The sequence below is a fragment of the Drosophila hydei genome, unplaced genomic scaffold (assembly GCF_003285905.1).
Source record: "Drosophila hydei strain 15085-1641.00,03,60 unplaced genomic scaffold, DhydRS2 tig00008135-arrow-pilon, whole genome shotgun sequence".
Taxonomy (NCBI): Eukaryota; Metazoa; Arthropoda; class Insecta; order Diptera; family Drosophilidae; genus Drosophila; species Drosophila hydei.
The window spans coordinates 922,083-947,670 of record NW_022045844.1 but is presented as its reverse complement, the minus strand read 5'-3'; the positions used below and the strand labels follow the sequence as shown (position 1 = coordinate 947,670).

The following is a 25,588-nucleotide window of genomic DNA, read 5'->3' as shown; positions in this document are numbered from 1 at the left end:
CACATGGAGCGCTAGAGCACATGCAGAAGCGTAAGTGTGGCTATTTTTTAAGCAGAAACCCAAAATAAAACGTTTTTATTTATATGATTTCTTATTCACTGGAAGAAATTAAAATGTACTTCAAGCACAATAGAGCCAGCGTGGCCAAAAAAACTCAGACGTTGGCAGAGGCGACACCAAGCCGGAGGCACCGCACGTGCAGAGAGCCAAAGAGCAACTGAAACGAAACGTTCGCGCGATCAGCAAAAACAACTGAATATAGCGGACGGTGCCATCGGCATAACCGAACCGACGAACCCAAACACATTAAAACAAAAAAAAACTGAGCTGTAGCTGGCAACTACTCGCCGCCAAAGCTGTGACGTGATCGATGACAAATCGCTGAAACGTGCAACACCACTGAAACTTCCACTAAACGTGAATGAAGTTATGGATAAAAGATGTGCCCTCACAGCTGTACATATTTCTATGCCACACGGCTACACCCAGACATACAACTGCGACTACCCGTCTACACTTTGATTCATAAATGTATTCCAACTACCCATTAGGGTGGTTAGTTTAATTTTACCCTTGCAAACATTCATGTACATTGTTGTTCATGTAAAGTCATTTGTGTACTGAAAGCTAAATCCACACTCACACTTGAGTCCTGTTTGAATACCATATAAGAGAGGCTTCAAATAATTGATGCACCCATTGCCCGTTAGGGAAAATTTAATTTAATAACTAATATTGTACGATATATTATTGCTCGTGTCAATGCAAATAAATATGCAATAGAATCTGAAGTGTTTATTATTTATATTATACAATTTGTTTGCTCTCGATAAATTGTGGCATAAAGTTTGCCAGATAATGCATGCAACTGTTAATTAAAATATACATAAGTATATCAATCTCTAGATCAAGGTCACTCTCTCACCCCCTTAGCGATGCAACCTCTTAGTGATAGCTCCACATTTTTTAAAATAAAAAATTAGAAAAGTAAAAAAGAAATGGTAATAAATCAAACTCAAAATGTTTACACATATTACATATACACTTTTCATGTTAAGCACAAGACCCAACTGGTGCACGCGCCTCAGTACATTTGAAACCTAAAAGATATGCCCAAACATCCACCACATGTACTCAAATTGAACCAACTCCAACGCTTGAATGGGCGCCAGTCAGAGCAGCCCAAAATAAAATCAGTTATGCCCTTATAAATTTGAGGCAATATAATTCTCAAAACTCCCGAGGTTATTTTGCAATTCACGTTGGCAAACAAGAGGGGCCCAGAGCTCATATGTGTACACACATACATCATACAGATGTGCATAGAGTGCGTGGGTGCGGTGTACAAAGGAGCATAATTTTCATATGTCACTGAGGCCAGGTCTGAGGGATTTCCATTTCAAAATGTTAATTAAATGCTAATGACCTTTACAGCGTTCGAAAATCTTAAATTTATTTGGAAAACCTGTTTTAACTTAGAAAAGCTACTAACAAGTACTTAATGTAAGGGTGTAGAAATCATGTTATATATTACACATACGCTGCATGCGACACGAAAGACCTTATGACTTGACATTTGACTGTAGGTTTGTAGTCACGTTTGTACGTACTCACGTACACACACACACACACTCACGGCGCACTCATACCAACATACGGCATATAATTTAATTAGCTGTGGCCTTTCAATTGCGTTCATTATAATTACATATATTTTATCAGCAGTCGTGGGTAACTATAGACGACAGTCGCTGCGACCAAGACGGGGCCCATGTGCGGCATTTCTCAGTTGTCAATAAGTCAAGTGATGTTAATTAATTGTGGGTGATAGTGGAGCTCTCTCTATGTGCCGTCGTCCACAGTTAACCTGCTAGAAACAGTTAATAGTTAACGCGCATACAATTAAGAATGACAGATATTTTTATCTGAACATATATCTGTCGATGTACAAATGTTCTTACGCAACAGTTCATTAGGTCCACTCGAGCATGTAATTGAATAACAATCCCTGACTCAAGCAAAGCTCAAGAAAAACACTATACCGCAATATTAATTGTTCCCATAATCTATGTGGGCCTTGCGGGCACCCAAACGCAGTTCAAGCGGACTTAAGATATAAAAGCTTATGATTTAATTATACGTATGCATTCCGTTTTGAATAAATTACAAGCTATATCACGGCAACAAAATTAGCCTTAAGCTAATATTAATATTCATAAATAATCGATTTATCTGCAGATGCTCAAAACAACTTGGTTTTCTGTATCGCTTGTGAATTATTGAAATGATGCTTAGCAATTGTGTGGGCAATACTGCCAGGACGCACTAACTGTCGCTGCAGTGCATCTCCATAGAGTTTTACAAGCGAGGGCTCCTCCTCGATGGGCTCTAGATAAGCATCTAGTCCTCCAATCAACTGGAAAATGCAACAGTATTAAACAACATTTAAATTCAAGATATTTCCAGCACATACCAAACTCTCATCACAATTTAAAAAACGCACTGCCTGTACATGCTCAGACCAGATGCGTCTACGCCACTTGTTATCATACTTTTGAGCCAGCGGGAGCAGCACTAACGAGCTAAATAGCTCGTCGCCATAGCTGGCCGCTTCGAAGTGGTTTACAAACAGATAGTACAGCGGTTCGAAATTGGCCTTGTCCTCAAACGTAGCCTCGAAATCGAAATTATGCGTTTTATTGTGCGTGTAGAAATCGAGCAATTGTGTCTGTAGTAGCTTATGCAGCTCTGGTTCCAAGAACTGACTGTCGGGACCCATAAAGGCTATCATCAGATACATTAACTTTTCAAGTGGGCTGACAATTTGCAATCCCTGCTGCTCAAGCTGCTGCACGAAGCTGAAGGTCATGCGTACCACCTGATTTTCTGTGAGTGGCATTTAATTAAACAAAAGTAAAAGGAAATTGTGTATTGACTCACCTGAATATATAACCGCAGGAACCTGTTGTACATTTTGCAAATAATTGTTAAGGAGCAGACGCAATTGAAAATAAGGCCAGTCTGGCATCAACACGGGCGCTTGAGTATAGCAGAGTGTCAACGTGGGATCACTGTTTTCCTGCATAAGAGAATAGTTAAACGAAGCATTGACACCTGTGCGATAAGTACTCACGGCAATAAAATGCGAGTAGACAATTTCCATGCAGGTTTGCTGTAGCAGCTGCAAAGACTTTTCATCTAACTCCACATACTTCCCACTAAAGATGTACCGTTCGAATATGCTCTTCATTTGCTTGGCCTGAGCGGCGCTTAAGGAGCATAGATAGTTATAAACCACCTGAAGCAGCTGCGTGCGTGACAAATAAGTTTCAAGGCCGTCGGTGCTTAGTAGCTGATAGACAAACTTCAGTTCGCTGCGTGCAAAAAAGTTGCTCGCCAGAAAGCGATTCAAACGTGTGCTCAACTCCTTTAAATAATCTGCCAAGGGCTCCAGCACTGCCGGTTGAAGCAGTGCTTCAAAAAGTGGCTTCATGTCATCCTCCAGTGGTTTCTCAAGCAGAGCCCAGATATTACTCAGCAGCTGGACTGGATACGTGTCACTTACAATCAACTGCGGCCCATAGTCGTTCATCAAGACCGCCCCCACATTCGGCAAAGGGGCGTGTACATTGCGCCTATCACTGAAGCTGCGTAAAATTATAGAGCTCCGTCTGTGTTTGTTTGAAAGGTATTTATTAAATTTTATTAACTAATCAAAACATTGCCTGTCAAATGTACTCACGTCAACTGCTGCACACATGCAACAAACCCAGCGGAACAAACGAATTCAGGCAAAATTTTGCGCAGAAACTGTTGAAAGGACGATGTGCCCAGGTAACCATGTCGTGAGAACCAACCAACAGCATACAGCACAGCGCTCAAGAGCGTCAGCTGAGTGTACTATAGCAAATAGACTTAAAATGAGAAATTTCCTTTATGTTATCGGCAAAACTTGACTCACATCCTTGAGGCCATCGCCACGCGTCGCCTTGTGTAGCCAGCTGCAGCAGCAGTTGTGCAATGGCTCCAAGAATAGTTGCTGCGCCTCAATGTCGCAAGCACCGCACTCACCGCTCGCCACAATCGTCACCACCAGGGCAGCTGCGTGCTGCCGTATTAGCGCCGAACCGCCCATCTCGAATACACAATGATTAAAGTGCCAGTCAAGAATCTGACGTACCGCAGGCTGGAATTGTCTGTAGAATAATAGGTATTATAATATCAGCTTTTGACAGTACCAAGATGATTAGCTATATAAGTAGGCATCCGTCCAAGCAAGCATTAGTTTGTGGTTAGCGCGCAATAGCTACGTGTTTGAGTGTTTAATCCGGACAATTTGAAGAATACTAAAACTTCGGTGTTTTGCAATGTACTCTAAAACCTTAGGCGTGACATTGGCATTGCTTGTTTTGTGTTGCGCGATTACGCCACATCAAGCCGTAAGTTCTTATTGAATGAAAGCTTATAGTACGAATTTTTTTATAAAAATAACTCCCACACAGTGGGATATACCTGAAATGGTAAGGAAACAAGTGAACAAAATGCACAAGCGCTGCATGGCTAAAACAGGCGCCGGTGAAGGTAAGCAACAGGTGAAACGCTAACTTAAAAGAATGCTTTAGAGGATTTATGCGCTTGCAGAGCTAATGGCCCAGGCGCACAAGGGTATTTTGCCAAACGATCCATCTTTTAAATGCTTTCTGCACTGCATGTTTGATGTGTTCGGATTGGTATGTAGAATATATACAATATTTAAATATATATGAGTATATTTCTAATAGATCGACAGTGAAAATGTTATGCATTTGGAGTCTTTGGTTGAAATGTTACCAGAGGAAATACATGAGAAGATTATGACGTTGGTGGAAGCATGTGGCACGAAAAGTAATTACAATTATTTCATAGCGCAATGTTCATTAACTTTAAAACTTTGTATTTGGTTTCATCTACTCGACTACAGAGGGCGTTGACGGCTGCGATACTGCTTATCAGACGGTTGTATGCTACATCGATACGGATGGACCTTTTATTAAATCTACCGTTACTGACTTACTTGGCTAGCAGAAAACTTACTTGAACAATTCCCGATCGACAATGCCCAGCAGCAGCAGACAACGCAATATACGCAGCGCCTCGATTTGAACACGTACTAATTTACCCTACAATAAAAATTGAATATTAATAAAACATGTTTAATATATAGAATAAATCAAGAGTCCTACCTTCACGTTTTCACGATTAAATAAAAATTCCTTCAATCTCTGGATCAGTGTTTCATTCGCCAATTGCTTAGCTATATCCAAATGCTGGCAGATTAAAACACGCAACAGCTTTAAGCACAAATACTGAGGATAACCATAGAATGAAGACTCTGTTGTGCCCGTAGCAGCTATCAATAGAAAAAAATATTACATTAAAATAAGAATGTTTAGAACAAATAAGTTGTATCGGTTGTGTAATCTTACGTGCTTTAGGCATAAAGTTGACCAAAATTATATTCAGCAATTCTTTTTCCTGTGCCAACTGCCTTGCCGCAGCCAAGTTTGTTCTTGCAATGCGTATGAGCAGCTTAAGACAAGACTCGACAGTGCTATTCTCTGGACGCACAGAGCTAAATATAAAACTGTAAGCAGAAAATATACTTTAAATTGTATAAAATATTATGGAAGTAATCCATACTTAATGCGTTGAAGAATATTCGTCCGCAGAAGACAACTGATTAGATCAGTTTCGGCCAGCTGAAAATCATCCATAGACATGCGGCTATCACGATCTGACTGATCGTCATCAACATCTGCGTTTACAGCTTTCGAGTTGGTGCGCAACAGCGACATGTAGCGTTGCAGAAAGGCCACAGAGTTGGGATCGCTCGAGTCGTCGCCATCTGTCAGCACCTGCAGCATTGGCTGCCAATGACAATAGGCGTTCTCATAGATATGATCGAGCAAAACTTCATCGGTTTCATTATAGCACAGGCGAGCCAACGCCCTGCTGACCACTTCTAATTGTGCAGGAGTATTGTCATCTAGGCCAAAGCGCAGCAGAAAGAATATTTTTGATATGGGCAATGTAAGCACCTGATCGTAGAAGCCTTGATTGTAAATGCTGAATATACCAGCTATTGCGCCAAATGCCGAAATACGTTGCTGCAACACAGTTGAACTGGAACAGAATAATTTGTAATAGCTCTAAACTGAATGAAGAAGCACAACGAACCGTGCCAATCGGAATAGCTCTTGCAACGTGTAGCCCGGGCGCTCAGGCTCCTCGCCATGCAAATACAAATCACGATCATCGGTAGTTTGCGGCAATTCATCAAGTGAATGAGGCAACAAGACGCCCTTCCAATCGAAACGTGCATTGAATTGTTGCCCAGGCTTAAGCTGCGCTATTCTCGCGGGTATATCACGCATCCAAGCCAGTTTGTGTTTTTCAACTAAATTGAAATTCAACCAATTGCCTTCATCACTTTGCTGCAGGAGCCCGTGTGCTGGATTCGAGTCGCTTAAATCAGTTAGCACAGGCAATTGCTGCGGATTGTTAGGTAGTGGCTTTGACTTCGCTGAATTAGCCGCTTGGATAGCACGCTTTTTGGTCAACAACTCAATTAGAGCGGGATCTAATGGAGAAGAAATTAATTTCATCTATGGGATCATATAACGTATTGGTATTTCTTACCCAAGGAGCTTAGCAACTTTTGTCGCTCTGCCTGGATTTCTTCTTCACGCATTTGAGATAGTAGACTCAGATTTTCTGCATGTATTTCCTTTGACAGTTCTGCATCTTGTATAATAGAACTAGTTTCCATCGGCAATTTATTCTCTTGTGAATCATATTGGCTGTTGTTACTATTAACTTTTCCATTTGTATTAAATTTTTGTGCAAAAATACTCTTCGACTTGTTGCTGTTTTGCTTTGAAGAAGATATATATTTTAAGTTCAGTTCAAGACCTGATTATTTCAATACATACCTGATTTAGATAACGATCTCTGACCACTTGCCGCGGCGCTGCTTCTCTCCTTTCAACAATTTCACCCACCACATTATTTATCAGCTCAAGATCTACCTTAGTCCCACGAACATCTCCCAGCATATTTTCGTGGATTTCATCCAACAGAATTTGTTTACTTTTTGCATCGTCAACAATATGTGTCGACTTTGGCTCAGTTTCTGAGGAATTTGTGGCACTGACTTGACTCTTAAGTTTCGCTTGTTCTCGTTTTTGAGCGAACAATGATTTGCCAACAGCTTTTAATAAATGAAATTCAGGTTGTTTATGTCTTCCTATTTCACATTCACAGACTTACGTTTGTTCACACGCACAACTGTTGCTGCTGGTTGAAAATTTGGATTTTTCTTCCGCTCCGCATTGAATTCTGCGGCCATACGCAGAACATCATCTTCGCTTTCCCCAGGCTTAAGTTTCTTAAACATTTTACCTTTGTTGCTGAACCAAACAAACTCTCAATAGCCGCATGCCAATGTCAAATCAGCTGGCTGCAAGATGCTTCAATAGAGATGAGCGCAAACAATGTTGTTGAATGTAAATAATCGAAGAGAAAGCATTGCAATAAAATATATAATTTTAAGGTTTAAATTATTTAAATTACAATACATGCATATTAAACAATAGACACATCTTAAATAGCTCTAAATTTAACTTGTAAATGCAAATTCAAAGTGAATTTTTTCGATATATAAAAGTCGATAAGCAATCTATCGACGAGCAAAATATTCTAGATCATTTTGCAGCACTGTTTTGACTTTTGGGCTTAATTTAAATATATCCGTTTAGTTCACATTGTGTAAGAGATTTTGCTCAAAAGAATATCTACAAATTTGTGAAAATAATATTTTTATCTATAATCTTTCATATAAAACTTACTTATTGCCACTAAGGACTCATATGCAACACATAAAAAGGAAAAATCTGTTTTAAAATTTTACTTTTTGAACGTAGTACCCGTGTTGGCATTGCATTTGAGCAGAGCCTGCTGTGCAATCAAAGTATCCTTGTGTGGTAGTGCTGCTATTTGGAAGAATGCATCAATGCCCTCCTTGAAAAGCTCAATTGCCTCACTAGTCTTCTGAGCCTGCATCGCTTCCGCAGCCTCCCGGTAAAGTTCCTCTATCTTAATAAGCTTGGCAACACTTTCCTTCAGCGAAACATTCTTGCGGCAACGAGGGCAGCGTACGTCCTTAGCCAGGTCCTTGGGAAACTTGAGCAAATTCACGCAATTGGCCGAAGTGCACCTGGAGCAAGTAAACAAATTACAAATACTATTTTTTATATTTATAAATGCATCGTACCAGAATCTGACTTGTTTGTCGATCTTTTGTAGCAAGGGCCAATTCTCCTGGCAGGTCAAGCAATTGCAATTGAACGCGTAGCGTCCACGCAACGATCGCTGACGCTCCTTTAGATTCATCTTGGTGAATATAGGTCCATAATTAACAGCAACTATCTCGTTAGGTCGATGTGGCTTGGTGGCAGACATGACCAACTTTTTGCCCACAAAGTAACCCGCCACGCTGGGCCAACACTCGTGGTTGAAGTAGGAGCCAGTGCCATATAAACCCGCACCCACATACACCACTTTACAGCCCTCGAAGCAGTGCTCATCGGTCACCATGGTATGGTATATCTCGTGTGCATTGTACTGCAGCAGTTGCAGCAATCCGAGCAGGGCGGTGGCCACCTGCAGCTCCACAGCAGTGGGATTGACGCCTTCGGTCTTGCGTCGTCCAAAGTACTGAGCCTTCTGTAGAATACGCATTAAGAATCCCGCCATGAGCGAACGCTGTAGATGATCATCCGCCTCGCGGACATCCTGATGGGAGCACAGATGCTCGAAAAGCAAGTTTGCCGTTGCCAGGCCATCGTCCAAGCTGGCGGCTTGTGTAAAGATCCTCAAAGCTATAAAGCAAAGTATGGACATGCCAGAGCCGATGAACAGGTCCATAAATTGGCACTCGAAGCGATGATAAGACTCGCAAGCCTCGCCCATGCATTGAGCAGTGCAGAAGGCAATACCCGAGCAGTGCAGGCAGGGCACAGGAGTGTGCAGGCTAAAGAGTTCATTATGCTTAGTCAGATAAAATGGTGTAGGCCAAATTTCACTCACCGCTTGAAGCAATGATGGCAATTGGTGCCGAAGAAGTTGGGCAAGAGACACGCTGCCACGGGATTCTCAGCGAGCACCACGTCTCCAGTCTTCAAGCCCTGATCGGCCACTACAAATCTGCCCTTATCCTTTGTCTCCACCAGCTTAACCACGTTGGCAGCACCGCTGAGCTCAGGATTCTCGCCATGCGTCAATAGAGGGGTCACCTCTGTTAGCAGCTCGCGCTTGGCTGGCTTGATCAGAGCAATCTCCTTTCGAGTCATAACAATAATGCCAGTATTGGCTCCTGCCAGTTTCTCAGCGATCTTCAAAGAGATTTCAGCGCGAGCGCCCTCGGCCATAGCTTCAAGATATATCAGTTGATGAAACGATAAACTGAGGGACTTCCAAATACTTGCCTGCATAAGCTTTGGCCATTTTGCAGTAGTAATCCACGTTCTGCTTAGACTCCACTCCGAAATTGGCAGCCAGCTTGAGATCATTTAGAGCAGATTCCCCCTCGCCCTGGCTTATAAGAATGTTCGCTCGCGTTAAATAGGCCATGGCCAGAGTTAATCCATGATCGACACTCGTATCCAAATTTGGAGCAGGTGCTCGCATTACCGCCAGATTGGCGTGCATCAGTGCCTGCTTGAGCAGTTCTTTGCGATCCTCCTCAACCTCCGCATTGCTGCTCATCAAATAAAACTTATCAGCCTGCGCACGTCGCTGAGAGGAGAGGAGTACATCTTTCTGTTTGTAAACCGGCTGCACATGCTCCAAGACGCCCAGCACTGGATCACAGATCTCTCGATCACTGAATATAGACAAAATACGTGCCGCATTCGATTTGAGTTTCCCGAAATAGTTTTGCAGCCACTTGTCGCCACATGCATCTTTCACATCCAAATAGAATTCGTTGAAGAAACCCTTTTTATCGGACTGCACAGTCCGAGTCGAGCAGATCTTCTGATAGTCCGGTTCGTACTCCATAGTTCTCAGACAACTTTCTCACTGAATTGAATTATATAAAAATGCAATATGAATTTTCGTTGCAGTGGCAACTGAAAGATTTTCAGAGACGTCTTGCTTTTCCGCTGAAGAGTATTGGAAACAGCTGGCGGGCGGATGCCCTCCAAAAATAGCACCGAACGTTTGATTCGCCGCGTTAAAAATAATTGTTTCGGATTCGTATTCGAACCGGTTGTAGTTCATTTTCGCTTTGTTTGAGTACGGTCTTCTGCCCCACAGTTACGCCAGTTCGCCGCTAGAGATCGCTAAAGTGCTCAGGCGTTGCGCATACGCCACGTAGACCGTATGCCAGAAATTAATACGTATATACGAATATGCTTTGCATTTATTATATGTCGTTTATATTTGTAACTCGAGTAGGGCATATAAATCACATTAAATAATGTTTTTAAAAATTAGCTAAACGTACAAAAATATAACAATATATATATGTATATATATAAATATATGTATGCATGTACCATATATGCCATAATATTCGTATATTAAATAGTAAATTTTGAATTCAATTCAGTAATTTAGCGGAATATCAATATCAATTATATTTAGAGACTGGCATATCCATATATAGATAGATGTTAAACATACAAGTTTTTATTCCTATAATCGGCAACTATATATTTGGAAAGAGACTTCATATTTTTAAGAATAGTTACTTTGGAATTATTTCTAACATACATTTGCTATCTAAGGAAATAAAAAAAAAAATAATCCTATTGAGCTTAACTCGGATTATTAGATATTTGTTTTGGAGTTTCCTTTCCATGACTAGAACTATGTATATTCTACTAAACGATGAACAAAAAAGGATATTTTGTAGTTTAAAGTTTGTATTTATTTGTTTGTTTTAAATAATGCATATGAACTTGTCTTTGATTTCAAAAGGTGTGTGTTAATTAAATAGGTGAAATGGTTGAGTTTACTTCTTGCTTCCTGAATATGATGTTCCAGTTACATTAGACAAAAATGCGTAAGTTATTGATAAAGAGAATTCAGATTATGAAGTACTATTTTCACTAAGAATGTACAACAAAAATCAATTGACTAATTAAATGTAAGGTACAAAATAATAAATTTTAGAAATATTTTAACTTATTGTTTGTTTGCTTTTTACATTTTGCATAGATAAACTGTTTTTCCACTCTTTGTGATACACATTTACATATGTATATAAAATAAATATGATTTTGTTTGTTAATTTTAGTCACAATTTATCTCGTTGGCTTCACTTGCGCCTCACAAATACAATCTAAGAAAAAATGTCACTAAACTTAACAAATAAAATGCTACAAAACTTCAGCCTCGCCGTCGAACAAAAATCTGCGACTGTTTTTCAGAAGCGCATAGGTCGGTACTTGAATTATATGTATGTGTGTATGTGTAGGTATATATATGCATGTATATTATAAACTATTATCATCACATTTCAAACGTTAAGTGTTAAGTTTTATTTCTGTATTTTTATGCTAAACAAATGTCTTTTGTGTACAAGCTTAAAACGCTCCTAAGTATTCATTCGTTTGATTCTCCCCACATTTTGTTTACTTTTTTTTATTGTTATGCATTTATTTGTTACGCCTGCCCCAGCTTAAGCACTTGGACTCGGTAAAAACCTTGTAGCCTATTATAGTTGTCTAGACACGGTACAGATTACAGAGTTAACGGAGATGAAAAGCCCACTCAAACCATTTGTTGCGCTTCGGTCTGTTTCGTCGGCATCTCTCACAGCTGCAATTGCTTGATTAGTTTTCTTTACTTTTTGGTATTTTTGAAATGAAGCGTTGCAATCGCATGACTTATCCGAAACTGCTCTCTGACGCCGTCTACCTGTTTCTTCACTTTTAAATAAATTAGCACTTAAAGTTACAATGGCCTAAGCCTACTGTTGATAAATTAAGAAACTTCTGGGGGGTTTGCTTCGTGCCCTGTTCCACAATCTTAATTTTCACATATTCCATATTTATAAATAAATTAGCCATAGTATCACTTATTTTGTATTTTTAGAAAGTAACCAAAACTAATTTAACTATAAATTATCAGAAATATATACCAAGAGCATGGAAGAGGCGGTTTTCTACACTTAATGAAAGCATCTAATCATTTAACTTATAGAGAAGTCTGGCATTGAATCAGAGAGCGAATCTTTCCACCTACTACTACTATAATAAGTAGAGCACAGCACTCAAGTGCTCACACATTTTCACTTGCACTTCGCACATAATACCGCCATCCGCACTGCAGACGGCCACGAGGACGAGAGAGTGTGAGGGGGTAAACAAATCACGACATCTTGATGCCCAGTGCTCGACTTGTATATTCATAGACAACATAACTAATGGAAACGGCGGGCAGCACCTTCAGGAAGTTTGGCGTTATGCCACGATACAGTCCCGAAATTCCCTCTTGCCGCACAATCTTGCGGAAAAGTCCGGACATTGTCTCTTCGTTGCTCCCCGCATCGCAGCTTTTTAATGGAATTTGTGTTTTGCGCATTTGGGTCGCTACCGTTACGGCGGCTAAGTAAGAGAAAAACAATTCAATTAGAAACACACATTAAATATGAGCAATTAAAAACCTACCTTGTGCCTGTAGCCGCGTTCGCACCAAGGCCAGTGGGTAGGAGCATAGTTGACCAAGCGCGCTCGATGTGCTGCCACATGCTAACAGCACCAGGAAGCTGGGCTGCTCGTTGTTGTCATGGCTGGCTATGTAGCGCCGCTTGAGCGTTTCATAGACGGCCAAATCAATGCCTGCATAAGGAAGTATGCCAAGAATGTTGGGTACATATCCACGGTAGAAGCTGCGACCGCCTTCGTTCTTGTAGATCTTGGTCGCCGCATCGGCTATGCCCGCGTACTGGCCAGTTTTGCGTAGCGCTAGACGTGTCTTTAATACTTCCATTGGATATATAATAGTCTGCGAAATACCTCCAGCCGCAGCACCCGCATAGAAGCGTTCAACAATGGTCAACTGTCGTGTCGAGTCATTGCCACGTATTAGACGCTTCATTTGCTCGTATGCAGCAAATTTAAGCGCAGTTTCGGGCGCGATTTTGAGAGCGTTTATGCCATTGCCTCGCCACATGCTGCGCGCACCACCTTCATTAAGCAACATTTTCATACCCTCTGAGATTCCAATTTTACATGATTGCACCTGCAAGCAGATGGAAGAGAATTTGATTAGTGTTAATCGACACTTGCTGCATTTTCACTGAGTATATTACCTGTAGAAACACTTTGACTCTGTCCAAAGGAGCTGTGCATGTGCGTGACACTGCGCCAGCGAAGCCACCGGCAACAAGGTGTCGCCACCAGAGACCTGTTTGCATTTCCTTTTGCGTAAAGTCGTCAGGTACGTTCATATCCTCGCCAATGTCGAGGTACTGTAACAGATTAAAATTGTGAACGATTAATAACACGAATGACGGCAGAATACTTAGTCTAGACTTTAATAACTATTTAAAAGGGGTCATGGATTATGAGAAAAGATACTGAATTTGAATCGGGCTACGGGCATACAAAAAAACAAACTAAGATTCAAGTCAGACCAATTCCGATTCCGAGAACTTGATATATTTCCCCAATAGCAACATCACCGACATCAGAGATCCATGCACGCCCGCCTGTAAGTATTCCATTAGTTTTGTTTCATGACTGCAAGTTGCCAAAGCAACGGCAACAACTAGGCAACGTAACACATCTTGCTGCCACAAGATTATCCAAATAAGCTGTTACTCTTGCGTCCTCCTCCGTGCGCCCTCTACGCAACAACAAAACAAAAAGCCAAAGCCAATAAACAAATTAAAACGCAATGCGGAAGACCATTTCAATACGAACACGCAACTAGTTCTAAATTAAGAAAATTTTGCAAAAAGCTGCGACAGCAAACACATGTGCCAGCCAATCCTCAATTCCCGATGCCCACTAACCCCCATGCGTTTATTTTGCCAACTATGCATATATAATGTGAGAGAGAGTATATTTATAGTATATATATATATATATATATATATATATGTATGTAGGGATGTTTGTGCAATAGTATGTAATACCAATTTGCGAGATTTCTATTTTCTAGTTTCTGTTTTGTCAGAGAGACGTGCCCCCTTCTGGGTTACGACTGGGTTGGTTACGTAATTAGCTAATCGAAAGCCCAGCGCATGTCGTGTAATTCAATTTCTGCTTATTATACGCTCAATATTCGCTTAGGCTTCATTGCTTTCATTATTTTTGCGTGGCGCTGATAAGAAGTGCCTGATAAGCCATCAAAGCTGGCCAAAGTGTCAGCAAAGCCGTCTGAGGGTGATGAACTTTGCCAAGTCTTGTGATTTTCAAAAGCTATTTCTTTTTGCACAATGAAATAACAAAAGAAACCGAATAATCACAATGGAAGTGAAAAGAATATTTTAAAACAAAATATTCACACTAATCTGTATTACAATTACCCATAAGCATGAGCGGATAACCGCAGTTCAAGGATAAAACAATTGAAGTCGTTTTATTTTCAAAGTTCAGTCGCCTCCGAGCGCATGACAAACAAAATGACTTCAATGACACATTCCGAATGTGATCTATCCGCGAGTGCAAATATCACAGAAGGTCAAAGTGGCCCAAAAAAGCTAAAAGTCTGCTAAACTCTACGTGTTTTATCTATCTATTTGCATAGCAAACTAAACATCTATTGTATATAGTATACGATCACATTTTCGTCTTGCATGTACATTCACTTATTGTGTATGTGCGAATGAATGACAGCCAAATGAGGATGTACAAAATATTAAAAACAAAATTTTATTTGTCATGTTTAGCATCTTCTCACCCCATTGGAATATTTTCAAAAATGTTTGCATTGCTTTTGTAAATTGACGGAACAATGCGAATGTGTTTTACTTTTTTTATTTGCTTTCATATTCAATTTTGATAATTAATTTGTGAATATAATATATTCCTTGATCATGTGGAAAATGTATATGTGCCATGGACTTTGACGTTATGAATTTTACTTTTAGAAAATCGTCAATTTACGTTTCTGTTATCGTATTATTTATTTTTAATTCCAAGGGGTTCGGAAACATTTATATATATACATAAACGAGGCACATGACAGTGAAAAGCTTTCTATAAATTAAGTTTATTTATACCATTGCCAAAATGCTTATCGTGGAATGTCTGAATGAAGTGTATATATGTATAACTGAGCTGTGAATAGAAGAAGTAATCAATGTTGGCTTATTCATAAAACTCGTTGGCCCTGCGGGCTTTACCAGTTTACACAACTCAACACAACGAGGGCAGCATTTAAATAGTAGAGAAAACCCCAAGCGAAGGCCCACCAACAAATGCAAGGCATGAAGGTAAACTAGACCAAACAATGCAAGTGCCTTGAAGAGGCAGCTGCGACAAAGAAGATGACGATCGTGAAGGTGCAGCTTGAAACCGGATAGCTTAAGATAAGTTAGCTGACTCACGAGTGCGCTTTTAGCTGGAATGCAATGAGCCTGACCAATGACGCAAACAGCAGACGTCAGGCGGATTGCCTGCCACGCAATAAAAGATCAACATGTTTACAAACACTTGACGTCACAGCGTCTATTACACACCCCCGCACGTGCACAGACAGCCGTGACTCAGTGAACATAACTGGCTAAAGTTGGCCAAGAGCAAATCATAATGACGTCGCTGAGCGCTTGGCAACAGCCGCTGTCGCCGCCGCCGCGAAACGAAACCCCTCAAGGCGTCAAGCGAACCAAATCAACGCGAAGTGCGTGTGAGTGAGAGCGAGAGAGTGTGATTGTAGTTGTGGTTAAGTATGTCGTAGACACGATCGACGCATACGACGACGAAGACGAAGACGAAGACGAAGACGCGGGCGAAGCCATGTCTATGGCGTCGCGGGGAGAGGGAAAGAAATAGGGAGTCAACCGGTTCCATATCAGCGCTTTGCTCAACAACGTCGCATTTTTCGATTCGTTTTTCGACACGCTGTTGCCATGCGCTCAACTTGCCTCGTAACGGAAAGCGAGTCGCGACGAATTGTCGAGAGTTGAATTTAGATGCCACAAGACAAGTGCAGCAGACAATTGCAGCAGCTGCAAACAAAATTCAACAACAAAACGAAGTACAGCATGTGCTGGCAATTTCTAATGTTCAAGATTAACACACAACAGATTAAGCGTAGCTCGAGAGCACGAATTCACTGGAATCGATAAGATAAATCGCGAAGTGAGTCAGCATTCGATTCTAGAAATGGAAAGACCATAAAGTATGATGCATATGCATATGATATGTACGTGTGTATGTTTTGGGGGATAAACATTCCCCGCCGCGCTATCAGTTATTGCTAATTGCATTAGTTAATTTGCTATATTAGGTATCATATAAATGTCGACCTACCCGTCCCATCATGTCGCGGAATACGACAACGAAATCCTCCATCATGTCGCCAGCGACTGCCATTTGTTGTATGTTGTGGTAATCGACTGGCAAATTGTATTGGTAGGTATTGTTTCGAAACATTTTGACCAAGTTGTCTTTGATTTTATGTTAACACTCTGCTCATCAGTGACACCCAATGCGGGTGCGTGTGTGAGGATTGAGTCACAGTTATGTAGAAATCTCTTTACAACGTTTCCGTTATCCAATTTCCGCTGTATAATTGCGGTTTGCGAGTGTGTTAATATGCAACTCAGCTGGCTTTCACTAATTTGTTGCAGACTGTTTCAAACAATTGCAAACTTTCACTGGTAACTCGCACTAACGGTTACAAATTTCTTATTTAATTAATAATAGGTTGAGTATAACGGAATTCAGACTTTGCTTGATTCGCACACAGAAAAACACGACGCTTGGTCAAAATTCGCGTTTGCTGTTACTACGAAAGAACGCAAAGCAGTTAACCCGCTTCAGTATAGTTATATAATAGTCGCTACGGTGAGCGAATCGAAGAATAACGCGCGCACAACCTACGCGTGAGCCAGCTGCCACAAGACTGAGAGCTTTTGCGCTCAACTCACCGATCGTAGCAAGACGTCGCTGCCAGCGTCGCACAAAGTGCAAGTCGTCGCGACGCGCCGTTCATGTTCGGTATCGCTTCAATCAAACAGCTGTGGCGCGTGGCTTTCTCTCTCTCCTCGCTCTTCAGCCTGCTGCAGCTGTGCTGAGCACAAATGGTAAGGCCCCCAAGCATCAGCCAACCAAACACAATCGCTTACCCACCCTCTCTCTTCCTCTCTCACTCATTCTCTCTCTCTGGCAACATAACTAATGTCAATTTGTCGCTTACAAGCGCAACTATGCAGTGGGAGAGCGCGACAGCTAAATTAACTAAACTGTATTGTCCCACCGATTTATTGAATTGTTTACTGGATGCCTTTCTTTATCATTCTCGGTAAATTCGCATTTTTAACCAGTTTACGCCGATTTCACACCTAATCAAGGGCGCACACGAAAGATTTGATTCCAGACGCTTTTGCTGATAGCCACATGACGAGCGTGTGACGCTCTGTCAACCCGGACTATTGCGTATCAGCGGACCAAAATGTTTACAGCGAAAATTCAGCACGTTTGCGATTTATCTACGGCACTGGAAACTTTACAGATTGCAATACTACGTCACAGCTTGCGCTTGCAGGTGCAAAGTAATGCTTTTCTGAAGCAAAGTGCCTTTAAGATTCCCTAGTTGACAAAAAGAAAAAGTATCCCAAGCTTAACTATTCGGATCTCTGACATAATATGAAATCTATAAAACGTATTTTCCGTTTTTTTTCCGGTATAAAAATAAGATATTATAAAACATTTAATTACTTCAATTAATTTCTGTTGCATTTTGCTATATATATTTATATATATTTTATATATATAATATAAATATATTAAGACTTAAAAATAATTAAATTTAGAAAGGGGTTCGAAAATAGTATAAAATAGTATTCTTTGTGAGTTGACTTTGCAACAATCTGCAATATAGCTATAATTGTGTAAATTGTATAAACTAAAACAATTTTCGGGAATTTCAGAAAATTACTATCAATTTTAAATTAAAAAAGTAATGCTATTCTTTAATTTTTTTGTGACTGTCTTTGCACAGTAAACTTTGAAATGTTCTGCAATAGCTCTCAATATATGTAGTAAAAATAACAACAATTGCATTGTTTATCTGTTTGCAGAAGACACAAACATAGATCTACGGCACATGGATAAAGAATCAAATACCAATAAATAACAATTGCACTTGACAGCTAAGGAAATGTATCAACTGTTGCATGAACATAACGACATAAATTCTGTAATAGATTTTAAATATTCAGCTATAAATATAGAGTAGACTTCATAGAGGTGATAATTAATCACCTTGAACAGCATTTGCACTGAAATATTTTTGCAGTTGCCAGACACGCGACGATTCTTAAAACCTTAGACTTTAATCAACAACGGAACTATTTATAATATACAATTATAGCGTAAATATTTTGCTCAAATACAAGCGACATAGCAAATACCCTTATCAGAAATACACTCAATACTCTTACGAACAAATGCTCTTCGATTGCTATGGAATTTTTTTATAAGTATGTATGAGCTGCAGCATTTATTTTAATGAATTTTCTAGGGTATTCGGGAGGTACGCCTTAGCTTGTGCAAAATGCAAATGTCAAGATAAGCTCAATTCTGGCTACTCATTAAGTAAGCAAAAAGACTGCGTAGCAACCAAGAACCGGACTGTACGGATCCCGTTCCTATCTATCTCCTCCAATGTCGCATTCTCTGTTGCCAGACAGGTACAAGAACAACAATGAACTGTTTAAACTGGTTGACCTTAAAATTTAAACAAAGCGGGCAATTAACTGCAGCGAACAGACAGACGAAAAGAACAATAACTTTGGGGTTTATTTCCCATTTTACTTATATACAAAAATCTGATACGTTAGAAAAACCCCGTTGAGCGAAAGCAGCTTAGCCAATGGAAAATCATAACCACCCGATTTCAAATATGTATACAATATAAAGGACAGAAATAAAATACAACGACTGCCAATGCGAACAAAATCAACAAAATACTTGTAAACAAAATGATTACGCAGAAAGTAAAGCCAATTAAATGAATTACCCTCGCTTGGCTCATAAACAATCACAAGAGCAGCCAGATCATCATATAAGAGTGAAAACTGACTGATAAGCGCATGATAAAATATCAGTTGACTGCCAACCTAGACACGATCATTAAAAGCTAGTCAGTCAAAAGCTTTAGCTAAATGATGAAATATGCCCCCTTCTTACGTCAGCCAATTGGAAAAAGAGTGCGATAGAAAGAGAGCGTGTGTAAATGGCAAAGAGAGTAGCTGAGCTTTTATCAGAGCTTTTCGCTCTTCGTTGCTCTGACCTCCAAAGATACAAGTGCTCATTGGGTCAACGGGAAACTGCCATGACTGAGTTTTGAATGTCAAGTGCTGATAACGTGAGCGTAAGGTGAAAGGAAGAGGAAATGCTGATATGTGTGTGTATGTATAAAGATGTGAGAGAAGTATGTATGGTAGATATGTACATATGTGCCCTTTAGCGACTACATACGACTATGGGAGTAATTTATGTTTAATTGTAATTAGATAACTTTGACGATATGTACCTTCAAATCTTCCTCAGTTAGTCAGGAGTGGTGTGTATGCAGGAACTACATTTTTAAGCAAAATAGTACACAGGTATGTTTGGTATATAAGTAAAATGTTTTTGTTTTTGTTTTTTTAGACGCATATTAACGAAACGAGGAGGGTAAAAAGGTTTAACGATTAGTTTCAAATGCAATACGATAAGATAAACAGCTAAATAAATGTGTCTAAGTGTCTAGACAAAGGAGCACAGCAAAGTACAAATTGGTATTGGCTGTAATTGGAAACTGAGCCAAGTCTGCACTAGCTCCGCTTACAATATAAACAATGGCAGCTGCCTGTGCATACTTTTTCGCTTTCCGTTTCCAAAGCCAAAACAAATCCATATAAAGCGATAAAAGCTTACACTATTCAATTACTAGCAGCTACAGTACAAGCTAAACGAGAAGAACGAGCCCCTTCACTTACAGTAGAGTGCCGCCAAAATTTGATCAGATCATGAATGTCCGTTGAAGGCGCCAGTAGCATAAAGTCCCGCCACTCATTAAAGCTTATGTTTAGGCTGCCATCCTTGTCCATTCTGTGAGAGAGTAATCGGCATGACTATGTATCAATATAAATTAAGAAGAGCTACAACCTTCCAAGCAGTTTTGCAGCCTCGTCAATGTCAATGTCTAGGCCCAGATCCTTGAACGCAGATATTAGCTCTTCCAAGTCCACTTTCCCTGCAAAACAAAAGGCATTATAGCATATTTAATATATTGAATTAGTGTCATATTAAGTTACCATCCCGATTTTTGTCCAAGTGCGAGAACTGCAGACACAAATTCTTCTCGTGCTCTCGCACATAATGAAGAAACTCAGCAAAGCCCACATTCCCGCTTTGGTTCTTGTCCGATTGCTGTAGGAATTTCTATATAAAATCAAACAATAAAGCATATTTACAAATTATTTGTATTCTAAGAAAAGCCGACAATTGCCAAATTGTACACGCGTGACCCAGTTAGTTGGCATCTGCAGTGCTTAGCCTTGGCCTCCGACAATTGTCGGAAAAAAACAGCAGCAGCCCATTTGCCAAAATCAATAGAATCAGACAATATGTGGATCGGGTGAGACGTTATGCATATTTCTTTTAGCTGAAACCATAAAAATTGCCACCCAGAGGCCAATTATGCAAAATTTCGTTATATGTTTATGCACATCAGATATCTAGCTCTTGACAGACAGACAGACAATGAGGTGAGCAGAGATCGAAATTTTGTTGGCAGACAACTAAAGATTTACAAATCATTTACACGGTATTTGTTAGCGAATAATTTATGCGAACTTGTGCTTGATGATGCTAAGCAGCTGCAAGGAATAGTGCCCAGTTGGTATACATATAGATGACAACCCCCCAGCTGTTTATGCCATCATCTCTCACTCACCACCGCGTAGACACTGGACAGTCCAAACTCGTGCAGTGCCGCCGACAGGTCGTGTATGTCGATTTTGCCATCGCCGTCGCGGTCCAATTGATTGAAGATCCGCTCGAGGCGCTCCTCGTCCTCAGCAGGAATCTCATTGGGCATGATGGAGAGCGGCACGCTCGACACGGCCATTGCCATCGTATTCTGTGGCGATATAGTGTCGAGATTGTAGGGCGTTGTTGGGGCAAGATGCGCATGTTGCAGCTGCAGCTTGTGCAAACTCTCATAGTTTGGACTGTTGGCTGGGTTTAATGGTGCATAGGTGACAGTTGCCTGGCGAGCAAAATTGAAATCAGTTTTCGGCTCCTCCGGTGTCAAGTCGATATCAATGCGTTGCGTTTGTTCAGCTTGATGATGATCTTGATGTTGATGTTTATGATGCTTCTGCTGCTGCTGCTTCTCCGGCTGCTGCTCAGATTGCTGACTTAATACTAAGGACGCGTTGTTTTCTAAACCGACTTCCTTTTTAACCATTCTCCAGACTCGTCTTAACGTTTGTTCAAGTTTTTTTTGCTTGCTTCAGCAGACGCTCTTCTCCAATGCAGAGTACCTCTTTTTTTTTTTTTTTTCTTTTGCTTTATGTTTTTTTTTTTGTCAGGTCCCTAAGAATGCCCGGCAAATGTTTCACATTCGATTATACACATAAATATTCGAACGGGCGTCTATTCCTATGGCTGAAACATTTTGATTTTGGGCTCGGTAACGTTTGCTAGATAAAAACACAACTGAACTGAAAATTGATGGGCCGTTGTATAGTGAGGCGTGGCGTCACACTTTCTATAATGTCTATAAATAAAGAAATTGAAATTTTTGCTGCTTATTCACATAAATGTTATTGTACAGAATATAAATATATATATAGATATGTATATCGGGCGCTTGAATGTTTATTGAAAGGTATTTATTCAGAAGTAAACAAAGTAAAAAGGAAAACATTAATGGCAGTCAAGCATAAATTATGTTACAAATGTATTCATTTCCCCCAAGCAGCGAGTCAGCTGTGAACCCCGCACCAAAAATCGTTGCCATGAAAATGAAGTCATTCGTGGATGAACCCACTTTCACTAAATTTAAACAAAATTGAGCTGCTGCAGCTTGCTGACGGACGACTGCCAGCTGGGCAGTCGCGATTGCCAGTGAATCATTAATTTTATTAATTTTGGTTTTTGCAGCTTTAAAGACTGAAACGGAAGTTCAATAGGTGAAGCCTTGAAAATTGACAACTCCCCACGCAATCAGCACAACGGGTGGGTGGAGGGACGATGCTGGAACTTTCTTTCTATGCGTGTGTACGAGCTGTTGCTACAGCTGCTACTGCGTTCATTTAAACAGATTGGCCTTCAGTTCTTTGTTGTATAGCTGAAGTCTCAAATTTCACTATAAGTTCTTTCTGTTTGCCAAATTGGCAAAATTAAATTTCTACGTACGCGTTTCTATGCACACACACTCACTTAGTCACACACTCGCTCACTCACACACACATACAAGCACGCTGAAATGCTAATGCAAACTCGAGAGTTTTGTGCGAAGCTACAGCGAGTGGTTTTTTTTTACCTACGTTGTTAATTTTATAAAACCAATTTATATTTATGAAAAACTTTAAAATTTAATGATTGAATTCACTTTGGGTCCTACTTAACCGAATAAACTGCGCGCACTGCCAACTCGTTTGTCGTGACAAACGATAAAACGATAAAAATGCGTCCACACAGCTTGTTCAAACGAAAAAGAATGAAAGAGAAATCATTGCAGAAAATTTCGTGTTTTATATATCGATATATCGATTAAGAGACATTATATCTAGTTGGAAACATACGAACTATATCGATATCGAGATTTTTAATTTAAATTCCAATTCAAATTCCGTTTTTTGATAAATAATACAAGTTATAGCTAGATTTGAATTCACATATATATATATTTTGCATATTAATTCACTTTGTATTACTTCTATTTAAAATTGGTCTAACCTGTAAAAATAATAATGTAAACTATAACTTCTCTTCGTTGGAAATCAGTAAAAATAAGTTGGAACATAATATTCGTAAATTTACATTAAATGCGCACACGAATAAACTGAAGTTTCTTTAAAACATAGTTGACAACAATAAAAAAAATAATACAAAACAAATCAAGTTATTTGACAAAAACGCTTCAATAATGGTTTCATTCTATTTGCTAATTCATTAACAAATTCCAGGCATCATCCTCGGCGCTCGCTTTGCCACTCGACGAGGCTGCTGGCTTGGCTTTCACGTTCTTCACATCCAGATTATCGAAACCTTCGCTCAATTTCTGCGAAGTCTCCTGTAGCTTCATATTGCGGCGAACGGACTGGCCACCAGATGGTGTATTTTGATACGATGTCTCAGAATTCTGATAATTTGCGGAATTAAACCCAGCCCAATCATCGTCTTGCGTGAGGCCGCCAGTTGGTGTGCCGCTGGCGTTGCTGCTAAGTTGATTTTGATATGAGCTGGAGCTAGTTAGATGCGTTTTATTATTGGCATTCTCCTGCCAGCCACCCCAATCACTATCGCCAACACCACTCTGTTGTCCTAGACCACCAGCCAAATTGCCGCCCACCGAATTGGAACGCTGATAGCCGTTGTCATCCAAGCTGGGATCGTTGTAGCCGCCTTGAGACGCCGAGCTGTTGCCACCTGCCAAGTTGTTCCAGCCACGTTTGCTTATGTCAGTAACCTTTGGGATTTAAACGAGAGTCCAGTTAGACTTGTCCGAATGTAAGTATAAATGTAAATGTAATTAAAACAAGACTACGCTTGTGTCTACCGACCTTATAGGCCACGTCTGTAACCCCACTCTGAACCGATTCAAGCAGGGTGCCCTCTTTAATCTACAACCAAATATAAAAATAAACAAAAACTCAAACAAAACTAAATAAATAAATAACAAAACAGAGAACAGCTGTTATTTTTTTCAATATTGTTATACGCACCTTGGTCGAAGCCAAATTAACTGTGGTTACGGCCTTCTCTTTAGCAGTGCTTGCCAACTTGGATGCATTTGTGGAGAACAAACTCCAACCGGATGCCAAAGTGGTTAGCGTGGAGTCGATCAGCTCCTGAGATTGTGTTTTCGGTGGCGGTTCACGTGTAAAACCAAATCCTGCATATTTACCGCCCTGATTTGGTGGCAAGTTTCTGTATGAATAATGCAAATTGTAATCTCGTTAGGCATCAGTAATTCTTAAGATCTCACTCTGGCCGCGATGCATTTTCCATTTGACGACGGCTGAAGAACTCCTCCTTCTGGTCTTTGAATTCTTGTGTCTGGAACTGCTGATAACCACCAGCCTCGTTGTAAGCGCCTCCGCCGTTCTGATAGCCTCCACCGCTGTCGTTGCCACTGTAACCTGTTGCATTTGCACGGTTTTGCGAGCTGCTATTGGCGCCGCTGCCGCTATAGCTGCTGGAGCCATAAGAAGAGTTACTGCTGTTTAAGCGCGCTTCGGCGTCCTTTTGATTCCAACTTTTTCCTTGAGCCAGCGTTGAAATCTTATCTCGATATAGAGCTGCTGCCTTGCTATTGTATCGCTGCGTTATGGGCGCACGTTCGTTCCAATCCTCCTGATCCTCTAGAAATTCACGTGCATTGCGATTGCCGCCCGCCTTCATCTTCTCCAGCTCAATGTCCTTCCATTTGTCCATGGTTACGGAGCGCACAAACGAGAGATGAACGCCCAAGCTGCGATGCTTGCCCGAACACTCCAGACATATCCAAATGCCATAAGTAACCGACACCCATTGGGGATTGTGAGTGCCGCACTCGAAACATTTCTATAAAACGATAAAAATCCAGTTTTGAGACACGTCAAAACTTGTTCAATACGTAATTTTCTTTTAACATGTTTCTGCCTTAATCTTACCGAATTCTCGTCCTGGGGCTTCAACTCTTGCAGCACACGTCGCGTTCGTGGACTAGCCATTATTACGAATTAAGTAGCGTCTTTAAACTGATTTTCACACTGCGTTGCCTTTACAGTTGATATCAAAGATTTTTGCTGACGTTGGCGTTGGCTGCAATCGTTTGATTGCGATTGTGCCACATTCATACAAATTGGAACTACGGGGAGCTAACGCTGATTTGTTTCACTTAAATTAACACATTTAATGAATTTGTGCATTTGTTTCTTCCGCCTTCACTACAGTCATAAAAGTTAATTGCCAAAAAATTTGTTAAAACAGAATTCCACTTGAAATGCTCATTGTAAGTGTGACTGACTTAAGAAACTGCAAAAATGACCAAAGCACAGTAAAAATGCGGTTTTTACTCTTTACCTGTTGTGAGTGCAGCAAATTTTAAATAACTTCAATTTAAAGAATATAACTATCTTGCATTTACAAATATTACATAATTT

At 40.3% G+C, this 25,588-nt stretch overlaps 5 protein-coding genes across 10 annotated transcripts; 1 reads left to right on the top strand and 4 right to left on the bottom strand.

Moving 5' to 3' along the window:
- Window positions 1-1,437: 1,437 nt before the first annotated feature.
- On the bottom strand, window positions 1,438-7,563 carry LOC111598728 (RNA polymerase II-associated protein 1). The gene is made up of 14 exons (XM_023314120.2): window positions 7,309-7,563; window positions 6,972-7,249; window positions 6,679-6,913; window positions 6,217-6,619; window positions 5,680-6,162; window positions 5,466-5,623; window positions 5,223-5,389; window positions 5,074-5,159; window positions 3,962-4,196; window positions 3,743-3,900; window positions 3,134-3,671; window positions 2,941-3,079; window positions 2,474-2,886; window positions 1,438-2,416 (listed from the first exon to the last, which is right to left on the bottom strand). The coding sequence occupies exons 1-14, from the start codon at window positions 7,433-7,435 to the stop codon at window positions 2,243-2,245; spliced, it is 3,594 nt and encodes a 1,197-aa protein (XP_023169888.2). The 5' UTR covers window positions 7,436-7,563; the 3' UTR covers window positions 1,438-2,242.
- Window positions 4,146-5,142, top strand: LOC111598727 (general odorant-binding protein 69a). The gene is made up of 5 exons (XM_023314119.2): window positions 4,146-4,439; window positions 4,503-4,581; window positions 4,642-4,730; window positions 4,782-4,884; window positions 4,961-5,142. The coding sequence occupies exons 1-5, from the start codon at window positions 4,368-4,370 to the stop codon at window positions 5,059-5,061; spliced, it is 444 nt and encodes a 147-aa protein (XP_023169887.2). The 5' UTR covers window positions 4,146-4,367; the 3' UTR covers window positions 5,062-5,142.
- Window positions 7,564-7,944: 381 nt separating the features above from the next.
- On the bottom strand, window positions 7,945-10,267 carry LOC111598721 (SET and MYND domain-containing protein 4). The gene is made up of 4 exons (XM_023314113.2): window positions 9,525-10,267; window positions 9,127-9,469; window positions 8,312-9,070; window positions 7,945-8,254 (listed from the first exon to the last, which is right to left on the bottom strand). Exons 1-4 carry the CDS (start codon window positions 10,096-10,098, stop codon window positions 7,945-7,947), a joined length of 1,986 nt encoding a protein of 661 aa, XP_023169881.2. The 5' UTR covers window positions 10,099-10,267.
- Window positions 10,268-11,239: 972 nt separating this feature from the next.
- Window positions 11,240-22,950, bottom strand: LOC111598752 (calcium-binding mitochondrial carrier protein SCaMC-2-A). 5 transcript variants are annotated; one of them, XM_030225641.1, is made up of 9 exons: window positions 22,762-22,950; window positions 21,166-21,993; window positions 20,525-20,651; window positions 20,376-20,463; window positions 20,207-20,318; window positions 13,685-13,759; window positions 13,361-13,519; window positions 12,717-13,290; window positions 11,240-12,653 (listed from the first exon to the last, which is right to left on the bottom strand). In XM_030225641.1, the coding sequence occupies exons 2-9, from the start codon at window positions 21,679-21,681 to the stop codon at window positions 12,418-12,420; spliced, it is 1,887 nt and encodes a 628-aa protein (XP_030081501.1). In that variant the 5' UTR covers window positions 21,682-21,993; window positions 22,762-22,950; the 3' UTR covers window positions 11,240-12,417. The 5 variants fall into 5 exon arrangements, with proteins under 5 accessions (XP_030081501.1, XP_030081500.1, XP_030081502.1 ...); XM_030225640.1 differs by having other exon boundaries at window positions 22,766-22,950; XM_030225642.1 differs by having other exon boundaries at window positions 20,525-20,639; window positions 22,766-22,950.
- A 262-nt stretch (window positions 22,951-23,212) lies between these two features.
- On the bottom strand, window positions 23,213-25,588 carry LOC111598751 (ADP-ribosylation factor GTPase-activating protein 1). 2 transcript variants are annotated; one of them, XM_023314153.2, is made up of 6 exons: window positions 25,509-25,588; window positions 25,097-25,372; window positions 24,430-25,007; window positions 24,167-24,371; window positions 24,005-24,064; window positions 23,213-23,910 (listed from the first exon to the last, which is right to left on the bottom strand). In XM_023314153.2, exons 2-6 carry the CDS (start codon window positions 25,154-25,156, stop codon window positions 23,386-23,388), a joined length of 1,428 nt encoding a protein of 475 aa, XP_023169921.1. In that variant the 5' UTR covers window positions 25,157-25,372; window positions 25,509-25,588; the 3' UTR covers window positions 23,213-23,385. The 2 variants fall into 2 exon arrangements, with proteins under 2 accessions (XP_023169921.1, XP_023169920.1); XM_023314152.2 differs by lacking the exon at window positions 25,509-25,588 and having other exon boundaries at window positions 25,097-25,455.